This window comes from Vipera berus, assembly GCF_964194415.1.
Source record: "Vipera berus genome assembly, chromosome: W".
NCBI classification, from domain to species: Eukaryota; Metazoa; Chordata; class Lepidosauria; order Squamata; family Viperidae; genus Vipera; species Vipera berus.
In genome coordinates this window covers 59888712-59907731 of record NC_138210.1, presented here as the reverse complement: position 1 = coordinate 59907731, position 19020 = coordinate 59888712, and the positions used below count along the sequence as shown (strand labels likewise).

The following is a 19020-nucleotide window of genomic DNA, read 5'->3' as shown; positions in this document are numbered from 1 at the left end:
TCGAACTTGAACCGCCAAGCCATTTCAGACATCTTGGGCTGGAAGTGCCTGGTTAGCTTCTTTTTGAGATCTGCGTAGGAGACTGCTTTTATTGGTGTCAGCGCGAAAATGTTCTTGGCTAAATCAAAGGTTGCTGGGCTGCACACGCAGAGTAGCGTTGCAGCCTTCAGTCCTTCTTCCGCAATCTGATTGGCTCAGAGGTAGTTTTCTACTTGCGATAAATATGATGGCCATTCCTTCACATCAAATTCTCGCAGTTTGCCAACCTTCAGCATTCTTTCTAGCTGGTTCCTCTGTTCTTCTGGATCCTGCTTCAGGCTCAGGGAATGAGTCCACTGAGCACGAGGTCGCTAGCATAGCTTGCTAGCCAACCTTGTGAGGGGGGGGAAATGCCTCTTCCCTCCGATGTGTGCTGCCTTTCCCTCGTAGACTTCAGCTTTTTAATCGGTGAAGCAGGATCCCATCCTCGTCGCCACTGTTAAATAGCGGGTTCTTTGGCGCAGGAATGAAGACGTGGAATGGAGTACCCATTGTTTATTTCATGCAGAAACTGTACTGAGGAAATGGCTGCAACTAGCCACAATATATATAGTTAAGCCCCTAGGCGGCAGCCAATAGGTTTGAATCAACCATTGCCGCCTGGAGCTAGCCAATTGCAGCACAGGAGAGTTGTAGTCTGGGTTGCTAGAGAGCCGTTAGCTGCTCCAGCAACCCACGTGGTATTCCCACAAAAAGCCCAGTACATAACAGTACCCCCTATACTATACCTGTGCATTTGGTTTTTCTTGCCTAAATGTGGAACCTTACTTTTTTCACCATTGAATTTCATTTTGTTAGATAGCTCCCAGTGTTCAAGTCTGTCCAGATCCTTCTGTATCTTAACCCTATCCTCTGGAGGTTTGGCTATTCCTGGCAGCTTGGTGTCAAAATTATCAAGTTTTCTTTTGTTGTTTCCCCTAAAGTTGCCCACAGTAAAATGTAAACATTATACCATTCCCTATGGACAAGTCTTTGAACATTGTAATTAAGTTAGATTATTACAGTTTATCCTTCCTCTACCAAATCCAAATGCATTTTCTCCAGCCAGTGAGCTCCTTCACTAATAACATATGAAAGTTTATATAAAATATTGAGATGCATTTGAAACTAAAAAATAAGCTCCAAAGATAAGCAGGGTCCAATCAGTCTGATGTTTCATTTTATCAGGAGAATCCAGGACTGTTACATCTGATGATAAGGTTCTTCAGAATTTGTTTGGATCAAAAAAATTGTAATGAACTAATTTAAGTTGTCTTTCTCAGCCTAATATATTGAGAATAAGCTACTTATTTGGATCATACATTCTGATTTATATGCTGCAGTTCTACACTCAAAATGTATTGCAAATTTTAAAGGAATGAAGAGAAAATATGCATTTTGATGAAATGTATCTAACATGTATTTAAGAGTAACTGCATATATTCAAAAGAATCCAATTTTTTTAAATTGTGGGTTGATTGAAATATTATTTTGTTATCCTTTTTAAATTTACAGTATAATATAGAGTGGACACTGGCAAAATATGTAGAGTTGAAGAATAGACTGCACTGGATAGTGTCTCAAAGCAATGCATGCCATGGAAAGGCTATTTTTGCTGCAGCTTTTCCTTTGGCAACTGCCCCACTTGGTCCTAACTCATTTCAAGGCACAGGATAACATCTGCTCTATGAGTGATCCCTTCCAGTTCCCATATGAGTATTCCAAACCAGGGGATATAATAATAGGAGGGATTGCTGCACAATTTGATTGCCTGTTGGAAATAAGCAACTTTGAGGAACATCCTGAAACAAAGGTGGTAGAAGAACTCATGTAAGGAAATTTCATCTGGAGGTAGCAGTGACTGGAAATAGGAAGTATTCTAAATGTGATGTAGTTTAAAAAAAAGCTTGAAAAAAGTTTTTGAAATGCTTGCTATTATTAGACTTAGAGAAATAAATTTTAATTCACTGTTTCTACATTCTATTTCTACTGTATATTGTGTCAAGTTTTTCTTTTTCTGTCCCTTGATAGTTCTTATAGTTCTTATCCTACCATTTCCTCCAATGTAGTAGTTGTTATTATTTCTTTCAGATTTCATCTTCTTCCTCCCAAAGAAAAGTAGCATTTCTATGTTCATTTTTGAGCTCTTTTAAATCATTTTCCTTTTTTAAAAGGATCATAGTGTTATATATTATTGTTCAAATGTATACATATTTCAATTTATATTGAATTTTTATAATTTGTTAGGGTCAAGCAAATCTGTTGATCTGTTTAAAGGTACCTGTGACTGTATAAATGTCTGTAAAAATATCTACATTTTTACATGTTCTATTGGCATTACATAGATCAGGGCTTTTCAACTTTTTCACCCATTGTACCACTTTTAGGATATGGCAACATCTGAGTACCACCAGTCACCTAGCAAGGTGTCAAAAACTTGATAACCAAAAAAAACAAAAGGAAAAAAGTGATGAAGTACAGGTAGTCCTTGACTTACAACAGTTCACTTAGTGACTGTTCAAAGTTACAATGGCACTGAAAAAAGTGTCCCCCAAGCCACAGCCGATCCTGGCGCTTCCGCTGAGCCCTGACAGCCCTGCAGCTCCAGCCATCTCTCGCTCAGGCTTGTGCAGTGCTGCCACTGGTTCAGCTCATTTCCCTCCCCCGCTACCACTTTTCTAGGATGGTTGTGTACCACCTGCCAGGTGCCAATGTACCACAGGTGGTACCCGTACCACTGGTTGAAAAGCCCTGACATAGATCACATGCTTTCCACTGATATTCCACAGATATCAGTTACAGTGCAGAGTAATACAATACAGCCTCACTAATCCATTTTAAACTCATTCATTTTAATAAGGAAGAATCAATTAATTACTTCACCTTCGGTTTTTGGGAAGGGGGGAACAAAATTCACAAGGTACATCTTCTTTTCCCTTTGGGTTGGAAACCAGCCTATTATCTCAGAAAAAAATGAACATTGGATACATCCTACTTTTGAATATGTTTTCAGTGTGCCATAGCTGGGAGCAGACAGTGAAAAAGAGAGGAGAGAGAGATGAGGGAGAAAAAGAAGAGGAGAGGAGAGGAGAGGAGAGACATCTTATGTACATCTCTTCCATTATGCATAGAAAAACCCAACAAGGCATTACTTCTCTTGAAAGTTTTGATTACTGGAGCAATATAAATATATTTTTGCCCTTGATTTTATTTGGTTAGGTTAGGTTATTAGGTTGCTTTTGAGGTTGCAATACCCAAAGCGCTATTATTGGTTGGATTTTAAAGCTTTTCTTTGCACTTTCAAACAATCTATAATCCATACTTTTCATTGCTATTGAATAAAACATCTATATGTCAAATAAATTAAGGCTTAACTTTTGATTTTACAGTCAATATTAATGGCACCTATCCATTAACTGATACTAATGACTAAGCATTTTCAGGCTTGCTTATTATTAGGAATTGATAGGACTCCCAGATTGGATAGTTGATTACACTGTAAGTAGAGAAAAATCACTGGTGGCAATGGAAGATTATTTCCAAGAAAGCTACATTTGTGTCCTTGAAAACACTGTAAGTCAAGCTTAACTTTAGAGAGGCTTTTTTTTATTGAACATGGCATGGAAGTATATATAACTTAAAACTGAGTCACAAAAACAAAAGTTATGTTATTTGTCAAACAGTACTTAAAGTATGTTTATGAAAATTCATATCTATATAAGCCTATTTATTTGTGACTTTTCAAATGTTTAACTTTCTTTTTAGATGCAGTAATATGCATTCAAAATAATGTGGTAGTTATTTCAGATGTTGTATAAATTTTCTCTTAGGGCAATATTAAAGAATTACCAGCATGTTCTTTCATTAATATTTGCTGTGAAGCAGATCAATGAGAATCTCAAACTATTACCAAATATCAGCATAGGGTTCCACATATATGACAGCTACCATAATGCAAAGATGTCTTATCAGAACACACTGAAACTTCTGTCTGCCCAGAGGAAGACTATTCCAAATTACAACTGCAAGAAGCAAAATAATTTGATAGCTGTCATTGGAGGACTTGATGCCAAAGTCTCTCTTCATATGGCTACTGTTTTAAGCATTTATAAGTTCCCACAGGTATGTGCAGGTCAGCCATGAAGTTTACAGTGCAATGCTGCTTGTCCAGTTAATACAAACTGAAAACAAATTTCTGTGTGAACTGAATAAAGGTATTCTGGTTATGGTCAAGAAATCTCCTTTCTAGCTTCACATTTCACCAAAAAGTATTAGATGCAGATATGATCAGCCAAATTTATTTCTCACCCATTTCATTTCTAAAGTTTTTAACAACAATTTAGCTTTGAAGAATTCTTAAACCTTGAAATGCATTATGTAATCTCGAGCTGTTTTAATAGAATTGCATCCTCATATGGATTTTGGAAAAGATTCCCATTCTTTTCTTCTTTTCTACTCTTTTCTGGAAAAAGAGGGAGATGGTGGTTTTCCAAAAAGTATTAGTTCTTGCCTCAAAATCTTTTATCAGGACAGTTTTTGAGAACTAAACTTATGTCCTTTATTGAGAAAAATTATGCTTCGGAATGTTAAAATCAATCCTTTAGTTCAAAAAAGGGCAATTTTCTTCAGATATGTGTTTACCTCACAGGAAATAATTGTGATAATAATGATAAATATTAATATTTAATATTTTATTGTTATGTATATGTAGGGGTGTGGGTCTATACATATGTTGTATATAGTAAATTTTAGGTGTGTGTCATGTATGTGTTTCACTTTGAGAGCGGGCAACTAAATTTCATTTTTTACGTGTGCCGTGCCCGCAGTAAAAAATGGCAATAAAGATTACCTTGTTTTATCTTATAATTTATGGCTATTTATTATAATTCTATCTGTCTTTCTTTCTTTTAATAACTTTTTGTTTCTTTGGCTTTTGCTTAGATTGCTTGCTGTGTGTTTGCTCCAGTGCTGAATGTTAAAGCACAACTCCCTTTTTTCTACCGGATGATCCCTAGTGAAAGAAATCAATACGTGGGACTTATTCAGCTACTCCTTTTTTTCCAATGGAAATGGATTGGAATTGTTTCACCAGATGATGATAAAGGAGAAAAATTTGTGCAGACAATATTACCCATGCTTTCCCAAAATGCAATCTGTCCAGCAATCATTGAAAGAACACTAACCCTTTCTGGTGTTTTAGAGAATTTTGAGTCATTTAAACCTGTTTTTGAAATGGCTGAATCATTAGCCAAACCCAATGTTAAGGTCTATATTGTAAATGCAGATCCTCAAGCTATTTCATGCTTGAAATGGCTAGTATATATTTATGGAAGCTTAGAAAGTCCAAAACAACTAACCATAGGCAAGGTGTGGCTTATGACAGCCCAATGGGATTTCTCATCAGAGACACTTCACCGAGATTTTGATATACATTTTTTTCATGGTGCCTTGTCTTTGGCAAGTCACTCAAAAGAAGTGCTGGGATTTACAGAATTTTTGCGTTCTCTACAACCAACCTGGTCAAAACCAGATGGGTTTATCAGGATCTTTTGGGAACAAGCATTCAACTGCCTATTTCCTAATTCTAATGAAGGAGAAGAGAGCAATAATTCTTGCACTGGAAAGGAGAACTTGGAAAATCTTCCTGGAACTCTCTTTGAAATAACTATGACCAGTCAAAGCTACAGCATCTACAATGCAGTCCATGCCATAGCACATGCTTTGCATAAGATGTTCTTATCTTCCACTCATAGGTTAGATCCCACAGATCTATTACATTGGCAGGTAATGCTTTCCAAAATGCAATTGTTTATCTAATATCTATTTCTTCTGAAAGCAATAGGTATTGTTTATCAAAAAGTCTATATTTCTTTACAATATTCTGTTTTCAAACTTTGTTTCCTGTCTGTGATGAAATAGCTTTCTTTCCCAGGCATCACAGGCCACATAGAAGCAATGAAACTATATTCTAGTTTATTGGACTAATCCAATATTTCTTTTTCTCTTATTGTAATTTATCATCTATCTATCTGTCTGTCTGTCTGTCTGTCTGTCTGTCTATCCCTCATAGAACTTAGTATAAGCATGTGCAATCTTTAATATTAAATAGTATCATCATCATCAACAACAACAACAATAATAATAAAGTTGGAAGGGACCTTGAAGGTCATCTAGCCCAACCCCCTGCTCAGGCAGGAAACCCTATACCATTTCAAACAAATGACTGTCCAGTCTTTTCTTAAAAACTTCCAGTGTTGGAGCATTCACTGCTCCTGGAGGCAGTTTGTTCCACTGGTTAATTGTTCTAACTGTCACGAAGTTTCTCCTTAGTTCTAGGTTGCTTCTCTCCTTGATTAGTTTCTGTCTGTTGCTTCTTGTCCTGCCCTCAGGTGGTTTGGAAAATAGCTTGACTCCCTCTTCTTTGTGGCAGCCCCTGAGATATTGGAACACTGATATTGGTCCCCCCTCGTCCTTCTCTTCATTAAACTAGACATACCCAATTCCAGCAGCTGTTCCTCCCCTAATCATCTTTGTTGCTCTTCTCTGTACTCTTTCCAGATTCTCAACATCTTTTTTACATCATGGTGACCAAAACTGGATGCAGTATTCCAAGTGTGGCCTTTCCAAGGCATTGCAAAGTGGTATTAATACTTCATGTGATCTTGATTCTATTCCTCTGTTAATGCAGCCTAGCATTGTATTGGCTTTTTTGGCAGCTGCAGCACACTGCTGGCTCATATTTAAATGATTGTCCACTAGGATTCCGAGATCCCTCTCACAGTTACTACTATTGAGCAAGGTACTCCCTATACTATACCTGTGCATTTGGTTTTTCTTGCCTAAATGTAGAACCTTACTTTTTTCACCATTGAATTTCATTTTGTTAGATAGCGCCTAGTGTTCAAGTCTGTCCAGATCCACCTGTATCTTAAACCTGTCTTCCTGAGTGTTGGCTATTCCTGCCAGCTTGGTGTCATCTGCAAATTTAATGAGTTCCCCATCTATCCCCTCGTCCAAATCATTGATGAAGATGTTGAAGAGTACGCTGAGTTCGGCCGGTCAGCCAGCTACGAATCCATCTGGTGGTGATGCTGTCTAACCCACATTTTTCTATCTTATCAAGTAGTAGTTTGTGATCTACTTTATCAAATGTCTTACTGAAGTCCAAGTAAATTATATCTACAGCATTCCTCTGGTCCACTAATTTTGTCACTTGGTCAAAGAATATAATAAGATTTGTCTGGCATGATCTGTTTTTGACAAACCCATGGTGGCTTTTAGTAATGACTTTGTTTGCCTCTAGGTGCTCGCTGATTCCTTGTTTGATTATCTTTTCCAGAATCTTCCCAGGTATTGAGGTCAGGCTAATAGGTCTGTAATTTCCTGAATCCATTTTTTCCCTTTTTTTGAAGATGGGACTACATCAGCTCTTTTCCAGTCCTCTGGTAGTTCCCCAGTGCTGCAGGATCTTTGAAAAATATAGTTCAGTGGTTCTGAGATCGCATCTGCCAGTTCCTTGAGAACCTTGGGTTGTAATCCATCTGGTCCTGGTGATTTGAACTCGTCTAGGCTAGACAGGTGCTCACTTACCATTTTCTTACCTATCTTAACCTGTGCTTCTGATCTGTTTTTTATGGCACTATTTTTGATAGATTGGTCTGTTTTTTCCCTTTGTGTAAAGACAGATGCAAAAATCGAGTTAAATAGTTCTGCTTTCTCCCTGTTGCTTGTAACCTACTTACCACTTTCACCCACTAATGGACCAATCATTTCCTTCACTTTTTTCTTGTTTTTTACATGTTGAAAGCTTTTTTGTTATTTTTTACTTTGATCACAAGCCTTAGTTCATTTTGAGCCTTAGTCTTCCTCACTTCATCTTTGCAGGCTCAGGCTATTTGCTGATATTCTGACTTATATGTCCCTCTTTCCACTTTCTATACTTGTCCTTTCTATCTTTCAATTTATTAGAGTTCTTTATGCAGCCATGCTGGTTTTTTTTGAGAGCTGTTATTTTTCCTCTTTGTTGGTATTGTGCTAGAATGGGCTTTTATTATCTCACTTTTCAAAATTTCCCAGGCTTCTTCAGTTGTTTTCCCCTTGAGGATTCTCATCCATGGAATCCTTACCAAGCTCTCTCTGAGTTTTTTGAAATTAGCTCTCTTAAAGTCCAAGAGTCTAGTTTGACTGTATTCTATTGCTTGTGCTTCCATAATGTTGAATTCCAATAGTGCATGATCACTTCCTCCAAAGGTTCCTGTGGCTTCAACTCCTTCTATCATTTCATCTCTGTTAGTGAGAATTAAATCCAAAATGGCTAATCCCCTAGTTCTCTTCTCTACTTTTTGGGTGACAAAGTTGTCTGCTAGGTTTGTCAGGAATCTGTTTGATCTTCCACTTGGTGCAGAGTTTGTCTCCCAGTTGATGTCAGGGTAGTTAAAGTCCCCCATTACTACTGTGATGGGCTTACTACTACTACTACTACTACTACTACTAATAATAATAATAATAATAACAACAACAAGAATGAGATCAAGAACCATAAGTCAATAAAAAAGGCACTTTACTTGGAACAACCTACATGCTGTGGCGAGATATTTAATACTATCTGCCTATATCTAGGCCTTGGGAAAAACACAATACAGTAGATCAGGGTTCAGCAACCTGAAACAGTGAAAGAGCCACTCGGAACTGGTTCCCTCACAAAAGGAAAAACTGGGAGCCGCAAAAAAATGTGTGCACATGCACGTACATGCGCACATGCGCAGAACAGGGTTTCAAGAGTGGAGCCAAGGCAAGATATGCACCTACCCTGCATATTTGAATTGATTGGTTGAACTTTTTTAGTCCCACTTTTTTTGGGGGGGGACTGCACATGGCAGAGGACTGGGAGCCGCAGGAGACGGCTGAAAGAGCCGCATGCGGCTCCGGAGCCGCGGGTTGCAGACCTGTGCAGTAGATGAATAAAGATGCCAAACTCTCTCTAAACACCTGACTGACTTTGTAAACAGCCATAATAATGAACATCACATAAGCTGACTAAAAACATATAACAAAGTAGCAACAATGGTCCACTGGAATATTTCTATGTAATGCAATTTGCCTGCAAGCAAGAAATGGTGGTACTATAAAACACACTAAATAATAGGAAATCAAGAATTTAAACAGATAAGCACTAGCTTCATATCACCTGATACTTAACTGTTAATAAGAAAGGCAAAAATCCAAATAGTACATTCTGCAATATCTGGAAACAGCAAAATAGAAGAGAAAGAATTAGAGAAACCTACAAAATACAAATACTGTAAATAAAAGTATTATGACTGGCAAAAGAAAGAAAATATAGTATCAATAGTAATAGGCACAGTGGTGCAATCTCAAAACATTTTGAAACACCTCTTGAACACTTATCAACATTGATAAAATGACCCTCATTCAATTTTAAAAGGTAGCTTACATCCTGAGACAGTACCTTTGACAATATGAAAAACAACATCTGCCTTTCCCAGGTTCTTGGGAAAGACTTAAGAGAAAGACAAAATGCCTAAATTCATCTAAACATCTAGCTAACATATATGTTTTGTATGCTCTCAGAGACTTTGGACAAGGGACATTAAATCTTTGTCTCCTGATGAAAGATAAAGTATTCCTTTCCTTTGTTTTCTATTTATATGAATTGATGACAGAAGTCAACATGGGACTTACTGTAGCATATCTCTTTTTTGAGCTTCTGAAAGAAGGTTGTACAAAAACATGTTTCAAACATTTTTTTTAATCCCATTTATATCCCGCCCTTCTCTGAAGACTCAGGGCGGCTTACAATCTAAAGCACAATGTGCTTAGCAATAGCCTTCATTCTATGTATATACCTGCTTATTAGGGCTTTCGCCCCAAGTGGCATTTTTACAAAGTCATCTTATTGCCCCCAACAATCTGGGTCCTCATTTTACCTACCTCAGAAGGATGGAAGGCTGAGTCAACCTTGAGCCTGGTGGGATGCGAACCTGCACTAATTGCAGGCAGCTGGTGTTACTTAAGGAGGCATTAGCCCACTGCTCCACCAAGGCTGTTGTCACTGTGGAGTGACTGTCACTGTTTTCATGGGTCAGTTGTACCATGAGCAAATTTTGAATCCTTCCTGCTCCTACATTTAAGAAAACAAGTAAAGTTATGAGAAAAATATGCAATATCAGTGCAAAAAGCTGTAAGTCTAATTTATATTGATTTGGAAGAGAAGTTTGGCTTTACTTTTACACAGGGGTTACAGTGCATGATTTATTCCAGGGAAAACAAAAAGGGATTGGTAAAATAAATGCAACAGAAAATGGGAATAAATGAATTTCATTTCTATACATATCTTTATCTGATTTCAGTTGTTCAAACCATAGTTGTATGCTTAGCTTAATAACACATGGAAACCAGAGAACTGGTCCCAGGGATGTTCTCATATTCAGTTTTCCTATACTTCTATACGAAATGACTTGACTGCCACTTTTTTTTAGTAATGTAAAAGATCAAAATTGAAGATATTCAGTAGATTTCATTTCAAACATAACCAGGGTTCATATGGACAGAGGTAATATAATGTGTTTCAAGATTATTTGGAAAATTGATAAATATCCAATAAACCATCTCAAAATGGTAAACCTGAGTTCTCATTTGAGATTGAAATTTAATTTAATCTGTTCTTCATGCACTATTCTGGAATGAAGTGGGATTGTATTCTTTCCCTTATATTTTTCAAAGACCAAGGTCCAAAAACACTTGAAAACTAATTTAACAATAATATTAAGTGGAATATATTAGAGATAATAATTGCATTTTAACTCAAAATCTCAGATGGCTGGTGGTTATAACAAAAGTATGGATTGTTGGATTTCTAACTAGCAATTATAAAGAAATACATAAGTAGCCATACTAATGCCTTTATACTTGTATCATGCTTGATTTGTAGCCCTTGGCCTATTTTTGTGGATGCCAATGACCAATTATTGGGGATATGAAAATGAGGGTATTATTAAACTCTGAGGCTTTTCATCAACTTCCCAAATCCTTCTATGTACCTACCACATGAACTTAATCAGATTAGACTGATGTGTATTAATATAATATTTGTTGTTAGTTGCAAAGTCATGTCTGACCCATCACTACCCCATGGTCAACGTTCCTCCAGGCTTTCCTGTCCTCTACCATCTTCTGGAGTCCATTAAGGCTCACAGCTACTGCTTCAGTGACTCCATCCAGCCACCTCATTCTCTATCGTCCCCTTCTTCTCTTGCCCTCAACCTTTCCCAGCATTAGGCTCTTCTCCAGTGAGTCCTTCCTTCTCATTAGGTGGCCAAAGGATTTGAGTTTCAAAATATAATATAGCTTTTTGTATTATTAATTTTTAATCATTTTTATTTCACATATTAAGATAATAATTTAACAATAGTGAAAGCAACTATTTATTAAAATAAAGGTTTCAGGACATGTATTGCTTCTTTTTTGTAGACTATATTAATAACATAATCCAAAATAGAAGATTTAATGTTTTAAAGTTTTTTTTCTCTTTCATTTTAGCTTCACCATTTTCTGAAGACCATGTCATTTAACCATAGTGCTGAAGATATCATATCTTTTGATGAAAATGGTGAATTAGTAGCTGGATTTGATGTTATCAACTGGGTCACTTTCCCAAACAAATCTCTTCTTCGTGTGAAAGTTGGATGGCTGGATCCACAAGCTTTAAGTGATCATCAATTAACTATTCATGATGGCCATCACATGGCACAGTTCATTTAATCAGGTGAAGTACAAACAGAATTTCAAATATGCAATGCTAAATGGGAAAGTGCCTTGTCTTTGTAATTCATAAATGATTTATAACCAGTAGAGCTTAGAAGTAAATCAGTGAGTATTTTCTTATACTAACATACTACTGCTATTATTTATTTATTTAGAAAAAAACTAGCCTTTAACTCTAAGTGAACTATAAACATGCAAGGAGGAGGCAATAAGGAAAAAATATGTCATATGCCACGAAAATCAGGAGATCCAGATACAAAGATTTGGGTATAAAGTTTTATTGTAATTTAAGATCTCTACAAGAATCTGAAGTACTAGTGGCCAAGGGAAATTAGTGGGAGGTAAGAGTAGAAGTAATTCATGGTGGGCTGGATTTAGATCTCTTGTGGAAGTGAAGGGACTCATGACTGATGCTGCGTTTGACCCTTCCCTCAGGGTCAGTCTGGTCATCTACAAAATATTCACCATTATTTTTATTTGGGTTATTTTTGATCCCAACAACATAATATTGTTTTAGAATTTATAGAATGTACTCTTTTACTGTATCACTTTCTTTTACATACAATATCAAATCAGATTCATTTGGGTGTTCAACTTGTTGATACCCAAAGGCTCTTTATAAAGTGATAATATTCTAATCCAGCAGGCAAAACAAATAATTGACAATTGACAAAGATTGACAATTGAAGGAAAATTGAAGAATCAAAAGCACTAATCAAAGCAATAGCAATAGCAGTTAGTCTTATATACTGCTTCATAGTGCTTTACAGCCCTCTCTAAGTGGTTTACAGAGCCAGCTTATTGCCCTCAATAATCTGGGTCCTCATTTTACCGACCTTGGAAGGATGGAAGGCTGAATCAACCTTGAGCTGGTAAGTCTTGAACTGCCAAATTGCTGGCAGCCAGCAGTCAGCAGAAGTAGCCTGCAGTACTGCATTCTAACCACCACACCACCAAAGGCTGCACAAGATCAAGCCTTAATAACAAATGCATACAAAGCCAGAATTGAAAAGACAGTCACAGACAGCAAAAGCCATTTCTAGAAAGAAGATGAAGAAACAGTGGACCACCTAGTTATTTGCCGCAAGCTTGCACAGACTGACTACAAGCAATGACATGAAAAAGTAGCAGTAATGGTGCATTGGAAGAAGTACCATTGGCCTGCAAGTGAGAACTAGTGGGGCTATAAAATAAAGAAAGTCATAGAAAAATGAAGAAACTACATTGTTCTGGAACTTTAGAATTCAAACAGACAGGTACCTGCCACAAAACACCCCACACTTAACAATTGTTGATAAAAAAGACAAAAAGTCTAAAGAACTGGAGAAGATAAAAAAATACAAAGACCAGCAAATAGGAATAGAACAACTCTGCCAAAAGAAAGCAAAGATAGCACTAATTGTAACAGATGTTTTATGTACAATACCAAATCAACTGGAACACCACCAGCATTGACAAAATCAATGTCAATTGCAAAAGGCAGCTTTACTTCGAACAGCTTACATTCTGTGATGATACCTTTAACACATTAATCATCAATATCTGCCTATCCCAGATCATTCAGAAAGACTTGATAGGTGAATGAAAATGTTAAATCCAAACTGTACATCTGGCTGACTGTGTGAGAAACCATAATAATAACTTATAATATTTAGTGTGGGGACAAGCTTATTTATCTCTTTGCCCTGTTGATAGATCCTGCCCATTGCTCTGTGTAATGAAAAATGCCATCCGGGTTACAGACGAAAAAAGAAAGAAGGAGAAGCATTTTGCTGCTACGATTGTGTTCCCTGTTCAGAAGGAAAAATTTCAGACCAGAAAGGTAGGAAACATATTAATCAATATTATGGATTAAAAATTGAATAGACACAGTTGGGAAAAAGAAAACAATTTATTTACTGGTACTAAGATCAATAAAAAACCCTCAAATGTTAAAAAACCTCACACTAACAATATCTAAAGCATGTCTTCATTCTCTGGAATCTGCAAAAAAACAACACCCAAAATATTTATAGAGTATTTTGATATATCCCCAGAACAAGGCATCACTGTCACTTGGAGGTTTGATAGGTAGATATATTCTTTTTGGGTTAGGGTTAGGGGGACAGTGAGAAAGAGAGGATAAATGAAATAGATAGATAGATAGATAGATAGATAGATAGATAGATAGATAGATAGATAGATAGATATAGACAGACAGATAGACAGACAGATTGTTACAAAATGTAATTAGAAATCATTAATGATAGTAATGAAAATCTACAGTGGCTTTAGAACACAAAATGCTTATTAGGTGTTAGGTGTGAAGAACAATAATTCAAAGTAATATATGTGAAATTAAGTCAGTTCTATAAAACAAATACACAACGTTCTTAGAAATGTTGCTACTTGCAAAGTAGCAGATCACAGAAATTGACTCTTGACTTCAGAGACTTCAGAGTAAAATGTCCCAAATAGAATTAAGACAAAATCAGCTATATGTAATAGTCTGCGACATCACACTTAATTTCTGTTTCTTGTCAAAGGTTTCTATGTAAAACCTGGCAGAAAAGGCCAACCAGTTCATTGCATTATAAAACTGCTTATATTTATATTTTAGTTCTGCTTGAGTCCAGTCCACTATTCCAGCTGTGTATCTAATGACTAGAATTGCCCAGGTGTTGATTGACTTTGGACTTTAAGATCTTCGTCACTTTCTTGATGTATTCACCTCTAATCTTTTTGTTGACTTCAGTGTGCTTGATGTTGTCAGATTGAAGGATACCCAAGACTCTTAATGTTATTTTCGTTGGGCATATTGATTCCTTCAGCTTATATTATTATTATTATTATTATTATTATTATTATTATTATTATTATTATTATTATTATTATTATTATTATTATTATTGTTGTTGTTGTTGTTGTTGTTGTTGTTGTTGTTGTTGTTGTTGTTTGATGTCACTCCACTCTACAGGTAGAGGTAAAGGAGATATCAGTTTCCCACTAGCTCAGTTCTATACAGTTAAATGTATATACTTCTAAAGCAGTAGATCACAGAATTACCTTCTTGACTTCAGGGTAATATGAAGACAAAATGAAGAGAGAATCAGCTAGGCTTAATATTCTACCATTTCACAGTTAATGTCTGTTCTTTTCAATTTTTATTTGTATTTGAAATAAAGTTTCTATGTAAAATCAAGCAGAAAAGGCCATTCAGTTCATTACATTATATTCCACTTATATTTATTTTCAGACATGGACAACTGTTTGCAGTGCCCAGATGATCAATTTCCAAATGAGAAGAAAAATCAATGTATTACCAAGAGATTACATTTTCTCTCTTTTCTGCATCCTTTGGGGATTACTTTAGCATTTTTGACTCTCTCTTTTGTTCTGCTCACAATTCTGATACTAGGAGTTTTCATCAAGAACCAGAACACTCCCATTGTCAAAGCCAACAACAGGAACCTCACCTACTGTCTGCTCATCTCCTTACTGCTTTGTTTTCTCTGCTCCTTGTTATTTATTGGCCAGCCACAAAGAGTGACTTGCTATTTACGACAAATTACTTTTGGTATCATCTTCACAGTGGCTGTTTCTTGTATATTAGCAAAAACAATAACTGTAGTTGTAGCTTTTATGGCCACCAAGCCAGGATCTAGGATGAGGAAATGGGTTGGGAGAAGATTGACCGCTCTCATCCTATTTGGTTGCTCCTTTATTCAGACTAGCATTTGTGCTGTATGGCTGTGTACAGCTCCTCCTTTCCCAGAATTTGATATGTATTCCCTCCCTGGAGCAATTCTAGTGCAATGCAATGAAGGATCACTTGGTATGTTTTATTATGTCCTGGGCTACTTAGGATTTTTGGCTGTTGTCAGCTTCACTGTGGCTTTCCTAGCCAGGAAGTTGCCAGATAGTTTCAATGAAGCTAAGTTCATCACTTTCAGCATGCTGGTCTTCTGCAGTGTTTGGCTGTCCTTCATTCCTTCATATCAGGGCATTAATGGAGAATATATGGTCGCTGTGGAGATCTTCTCTATCTTGGCATCTGGTGCTGGATTATTAAGCTGTATCTTTTTCCCTAAGTGTTACATAATTATCCTAAAACCTGAACTGAACATCAAGGAACAGCTGATAAAGAGAAACTCTTGAGCAGAAATTTCCATTTGTAATAATCGAGAACAATATGAAATTATTACAGAAGCCACTACCTTTTTTCCAATTTTTGAGGCTTTCCTAATAGCATAATCCTTAGTTGAGATATGTAAATAATAAAATAATAATAAAATTTGCAAATAAGTAGAAATTTCAATTTATAATAATCTAGAATATTAAATTATTCAAATATTCCATTATAGAAGCCACTACTTTTTAGGTATTTCTAATAATATAATCCTTAGCTGAGTTTTGTGAAGGATAGTATAATTTGAAATTACAGTAAGAATGACTTTTGAAGTAATGGTTAAAGTTTTTTCCTGAGACAATTGTTGAAATGGATGACAACTTGGACCATAAAGAAACTTTAATTAGTCATTTGTTCTACAAAGGAATTCAAATTATGAGTTTTCCTGGATCCCTGTCGAGTTTTGATCATAGTGGTATACACCTCAGTACATAAAGCATTATATATTTTGGTTCTGGATGGACCTTTCATATCTATTTCAAACAGATTGACAGAATGTGCTAGAGGGCCACTTGTGTATGCTATTTAATAATATGGAAAAAAGATAAATCATGGTATATTCCATCTTAGAGATGGATTTTTTTTTACTAAAAAGTTGCCTTAATTTCTAGAAGCTAAGTTTGAAAAAAAATAAAAAAAATACTGGGTAAGAATTTAAGAGGCAACTTGTTTTTCTTTGAAGATGTTTCACTTTCATCCAAGAAGCTTCTTCAGCTCTGAAGTGCTAAAGAAAGTCTAGTTGCCTCTTGAAAAAACACCTTTGAGACAACCAAGACTCGGAAGACTGAGAATCTTCATAAATGCTAGATAATAAATTGGATATGATTCATGTGGTATTCAAAGAAATAAATAGTAAATTAGAAATTAAATATAGGAAGAATGGCATTTATAAATACATCTTGTGTTTTAAGTGACTCTGTTTCCTATCAAAAGGAAAAAGTAAGTACAGGAAAAGCTTTCTTATGATCATTTTTATTTAAGTTCAAAACTGAAAACCTAAAATTAAACTGTCAATTAAAACTGAAAACCTAAATATAACTATTTTGAAAGAAATCTCTAGCTGGATTTTGAGAGAAAGAAAGGAATATTTTATTTTATGAGATGTACAACAAAGAAAGACTGCATGTCATCAGATCTATCTAATTCAAAAAGGTCTTCAGTTATGTACCATGAATGTACTTGTCTGATCAATATTAAACATAAATGAAACAGAAGGGAATCCATGGCTAACCTGAGCCTGAAGATTATGGATGAAGTACTGGAGGAAACTGAGGAATAAGAAGCATAAGTTAGAAAAAATATAAGACTGAATTAGAATGCTTATTTATGTTATATATTAATTTTAATAGTTTTTTGTTCAGGGTATATGTTGACTAGAGATTTATATTAAGATTGCCCCCAATTTTTTAATTGGATTGATTGTATTGAGTAAATGACTTTGGTTGAAACATATTTTGTAATAATAATAATAATAATAATAATAATAATAATAATAATAATAATAATAATAATAATAATAATAATAATAATAATAATGAAAGTAATGTTTATTAAGATTGTGTATAAGCAGTCCTCAATTTATGACCAGTTTTTTAGCAACTGTTCAAAATTACAACCAAACCAAAAATTTACAATCTCTATTTGAAGTTCCAATGATAGGGTCCTTTCCCTTGTTACTTGAATGAACTTGGGCTCTTGGTAACATGGCCACACTTAAAGCATTCTATGTTCTTTGTCTACGTTTTATGATGTGTTTGCTGAAAATTGGCAGTAACTTCTGGGTTTTTTTTTGGCAAAACTGTACCCATAGTGGTCAATGAGTTTGCTTAATGACTCCAGCATTCATTTAACACCACACACACACACACACACACACACACACACACACTAGTTCAGAAGACTAACTAGAATGTAGCAGAGATTTATGTATTAATAATGGTTGTTTTACCTTAAGGTATAAAGTTTCTTGGGTATTTTTGATAGTGATTTAAGATTAAACTTGTAAGACTGGGGTATAATATTAATTTTGATTATTGGTAAAAAGATGGCTTTAAGGAATAAAATTTATCGTGAAATTTACTTTTAATGAGATTTATCTAAGAATGTAAAGATGGATGTATAATTGAGATTACAAATTTTTTCTAATGATGAACTGAATGAAAAATATGGAATTTTTTATAATTATATAAATTAGGTAATATAATGTACAGAGATGAAACAAATATAAAAGTTGTTAATGAAGGACTGGATTTTGAAAAATGATGAAGACACTGAAATTGAATGGGTTTATTTTTAAATATTATTTTACATTGCTTACTTGATAATGATAAGTATTTTTGAACTAATGATTGGATTAATGGATATGTTTAAAATTGTAGATATATGGTATATGCTGTTAATTGACGAAATAAATATTAGTTATGTTTTGTTTAACTTAGTGTAATAAATTACCTGACTATATGTTTGTATCTGTACTGAGGAAAGTCAGACATCATATTTGTTTGTTTTTTGTTTATTCCTTTTCCTCCCTTATTTCCCTTTTTTCCTTTTAAACTCTTTCCCCTTTTAAATTTCTTCCCCCTTTGCTGTTATTTGGTATTTGATTTTTGCATGAAATTTAATAAAGTTATTAAAAAGAAAGAAGAAATTAACTTTATATGAGGAGTGTTGCAATTTTCTCATCAAAGACTATAAAATACAGAATATTCCTTTATTTCTTTTAAGGAACAAACATGAAACTATTGAGTTTAGTTTTATTCCCCCCCCCCCCAAAAGCTGCCAATTGTAAAATATAAATCTTTGAACATTATAATTTAACAAGTCTTTGAACATTGTAATTATGTTAGATTGCTATAGTTTAGCCTTCCTCTGCCAAACTCAGGTGCATTTTCTCAAGCCAGTGAACTCGTTCAGTAACAACATGTGAAAGTTTATATAAAATATTGTAGTGCATTTGAAACTAAAAGGTAAGATCAAGAAGATAGGTAGGGCCCAATCTGATATTTCACTTTATCAGAAGAATCCAGTACTGTTATATTGGGTGTCTAATG

General features: G+C 35.2%; 1 protein-coding gene across 1 annotated transcript; it reads left to right on the top strand.

Annotated features, from left to right (window-relative positions):
- Positions 1 to 1705: 1705 nt before the first annotated feature.
- LOC308676337 (vomeronasal type-2 receptor 26-like) lies at positions 1706 to 15939 on the top strand (the record flags this gene model as incomplete). The annotated part of the gene is made up of 6 exons (XM_081342148.1): positions 1706 to 1848; positions 3849 to 4140; positions 4960 to 5802; positions 11578 to 11718; positions 13498 to 13624; positions 15038 to 15939. 6 exons carry the CDS (start codon positions 1706 to 1708, stop codon positions 15937 to 15939), a joined length of 2448 nt encoding a protein of 815 aa, XP_081198274.1.
- Positions 15940 to 19020: the final 3081 nt, after the last annotated feature.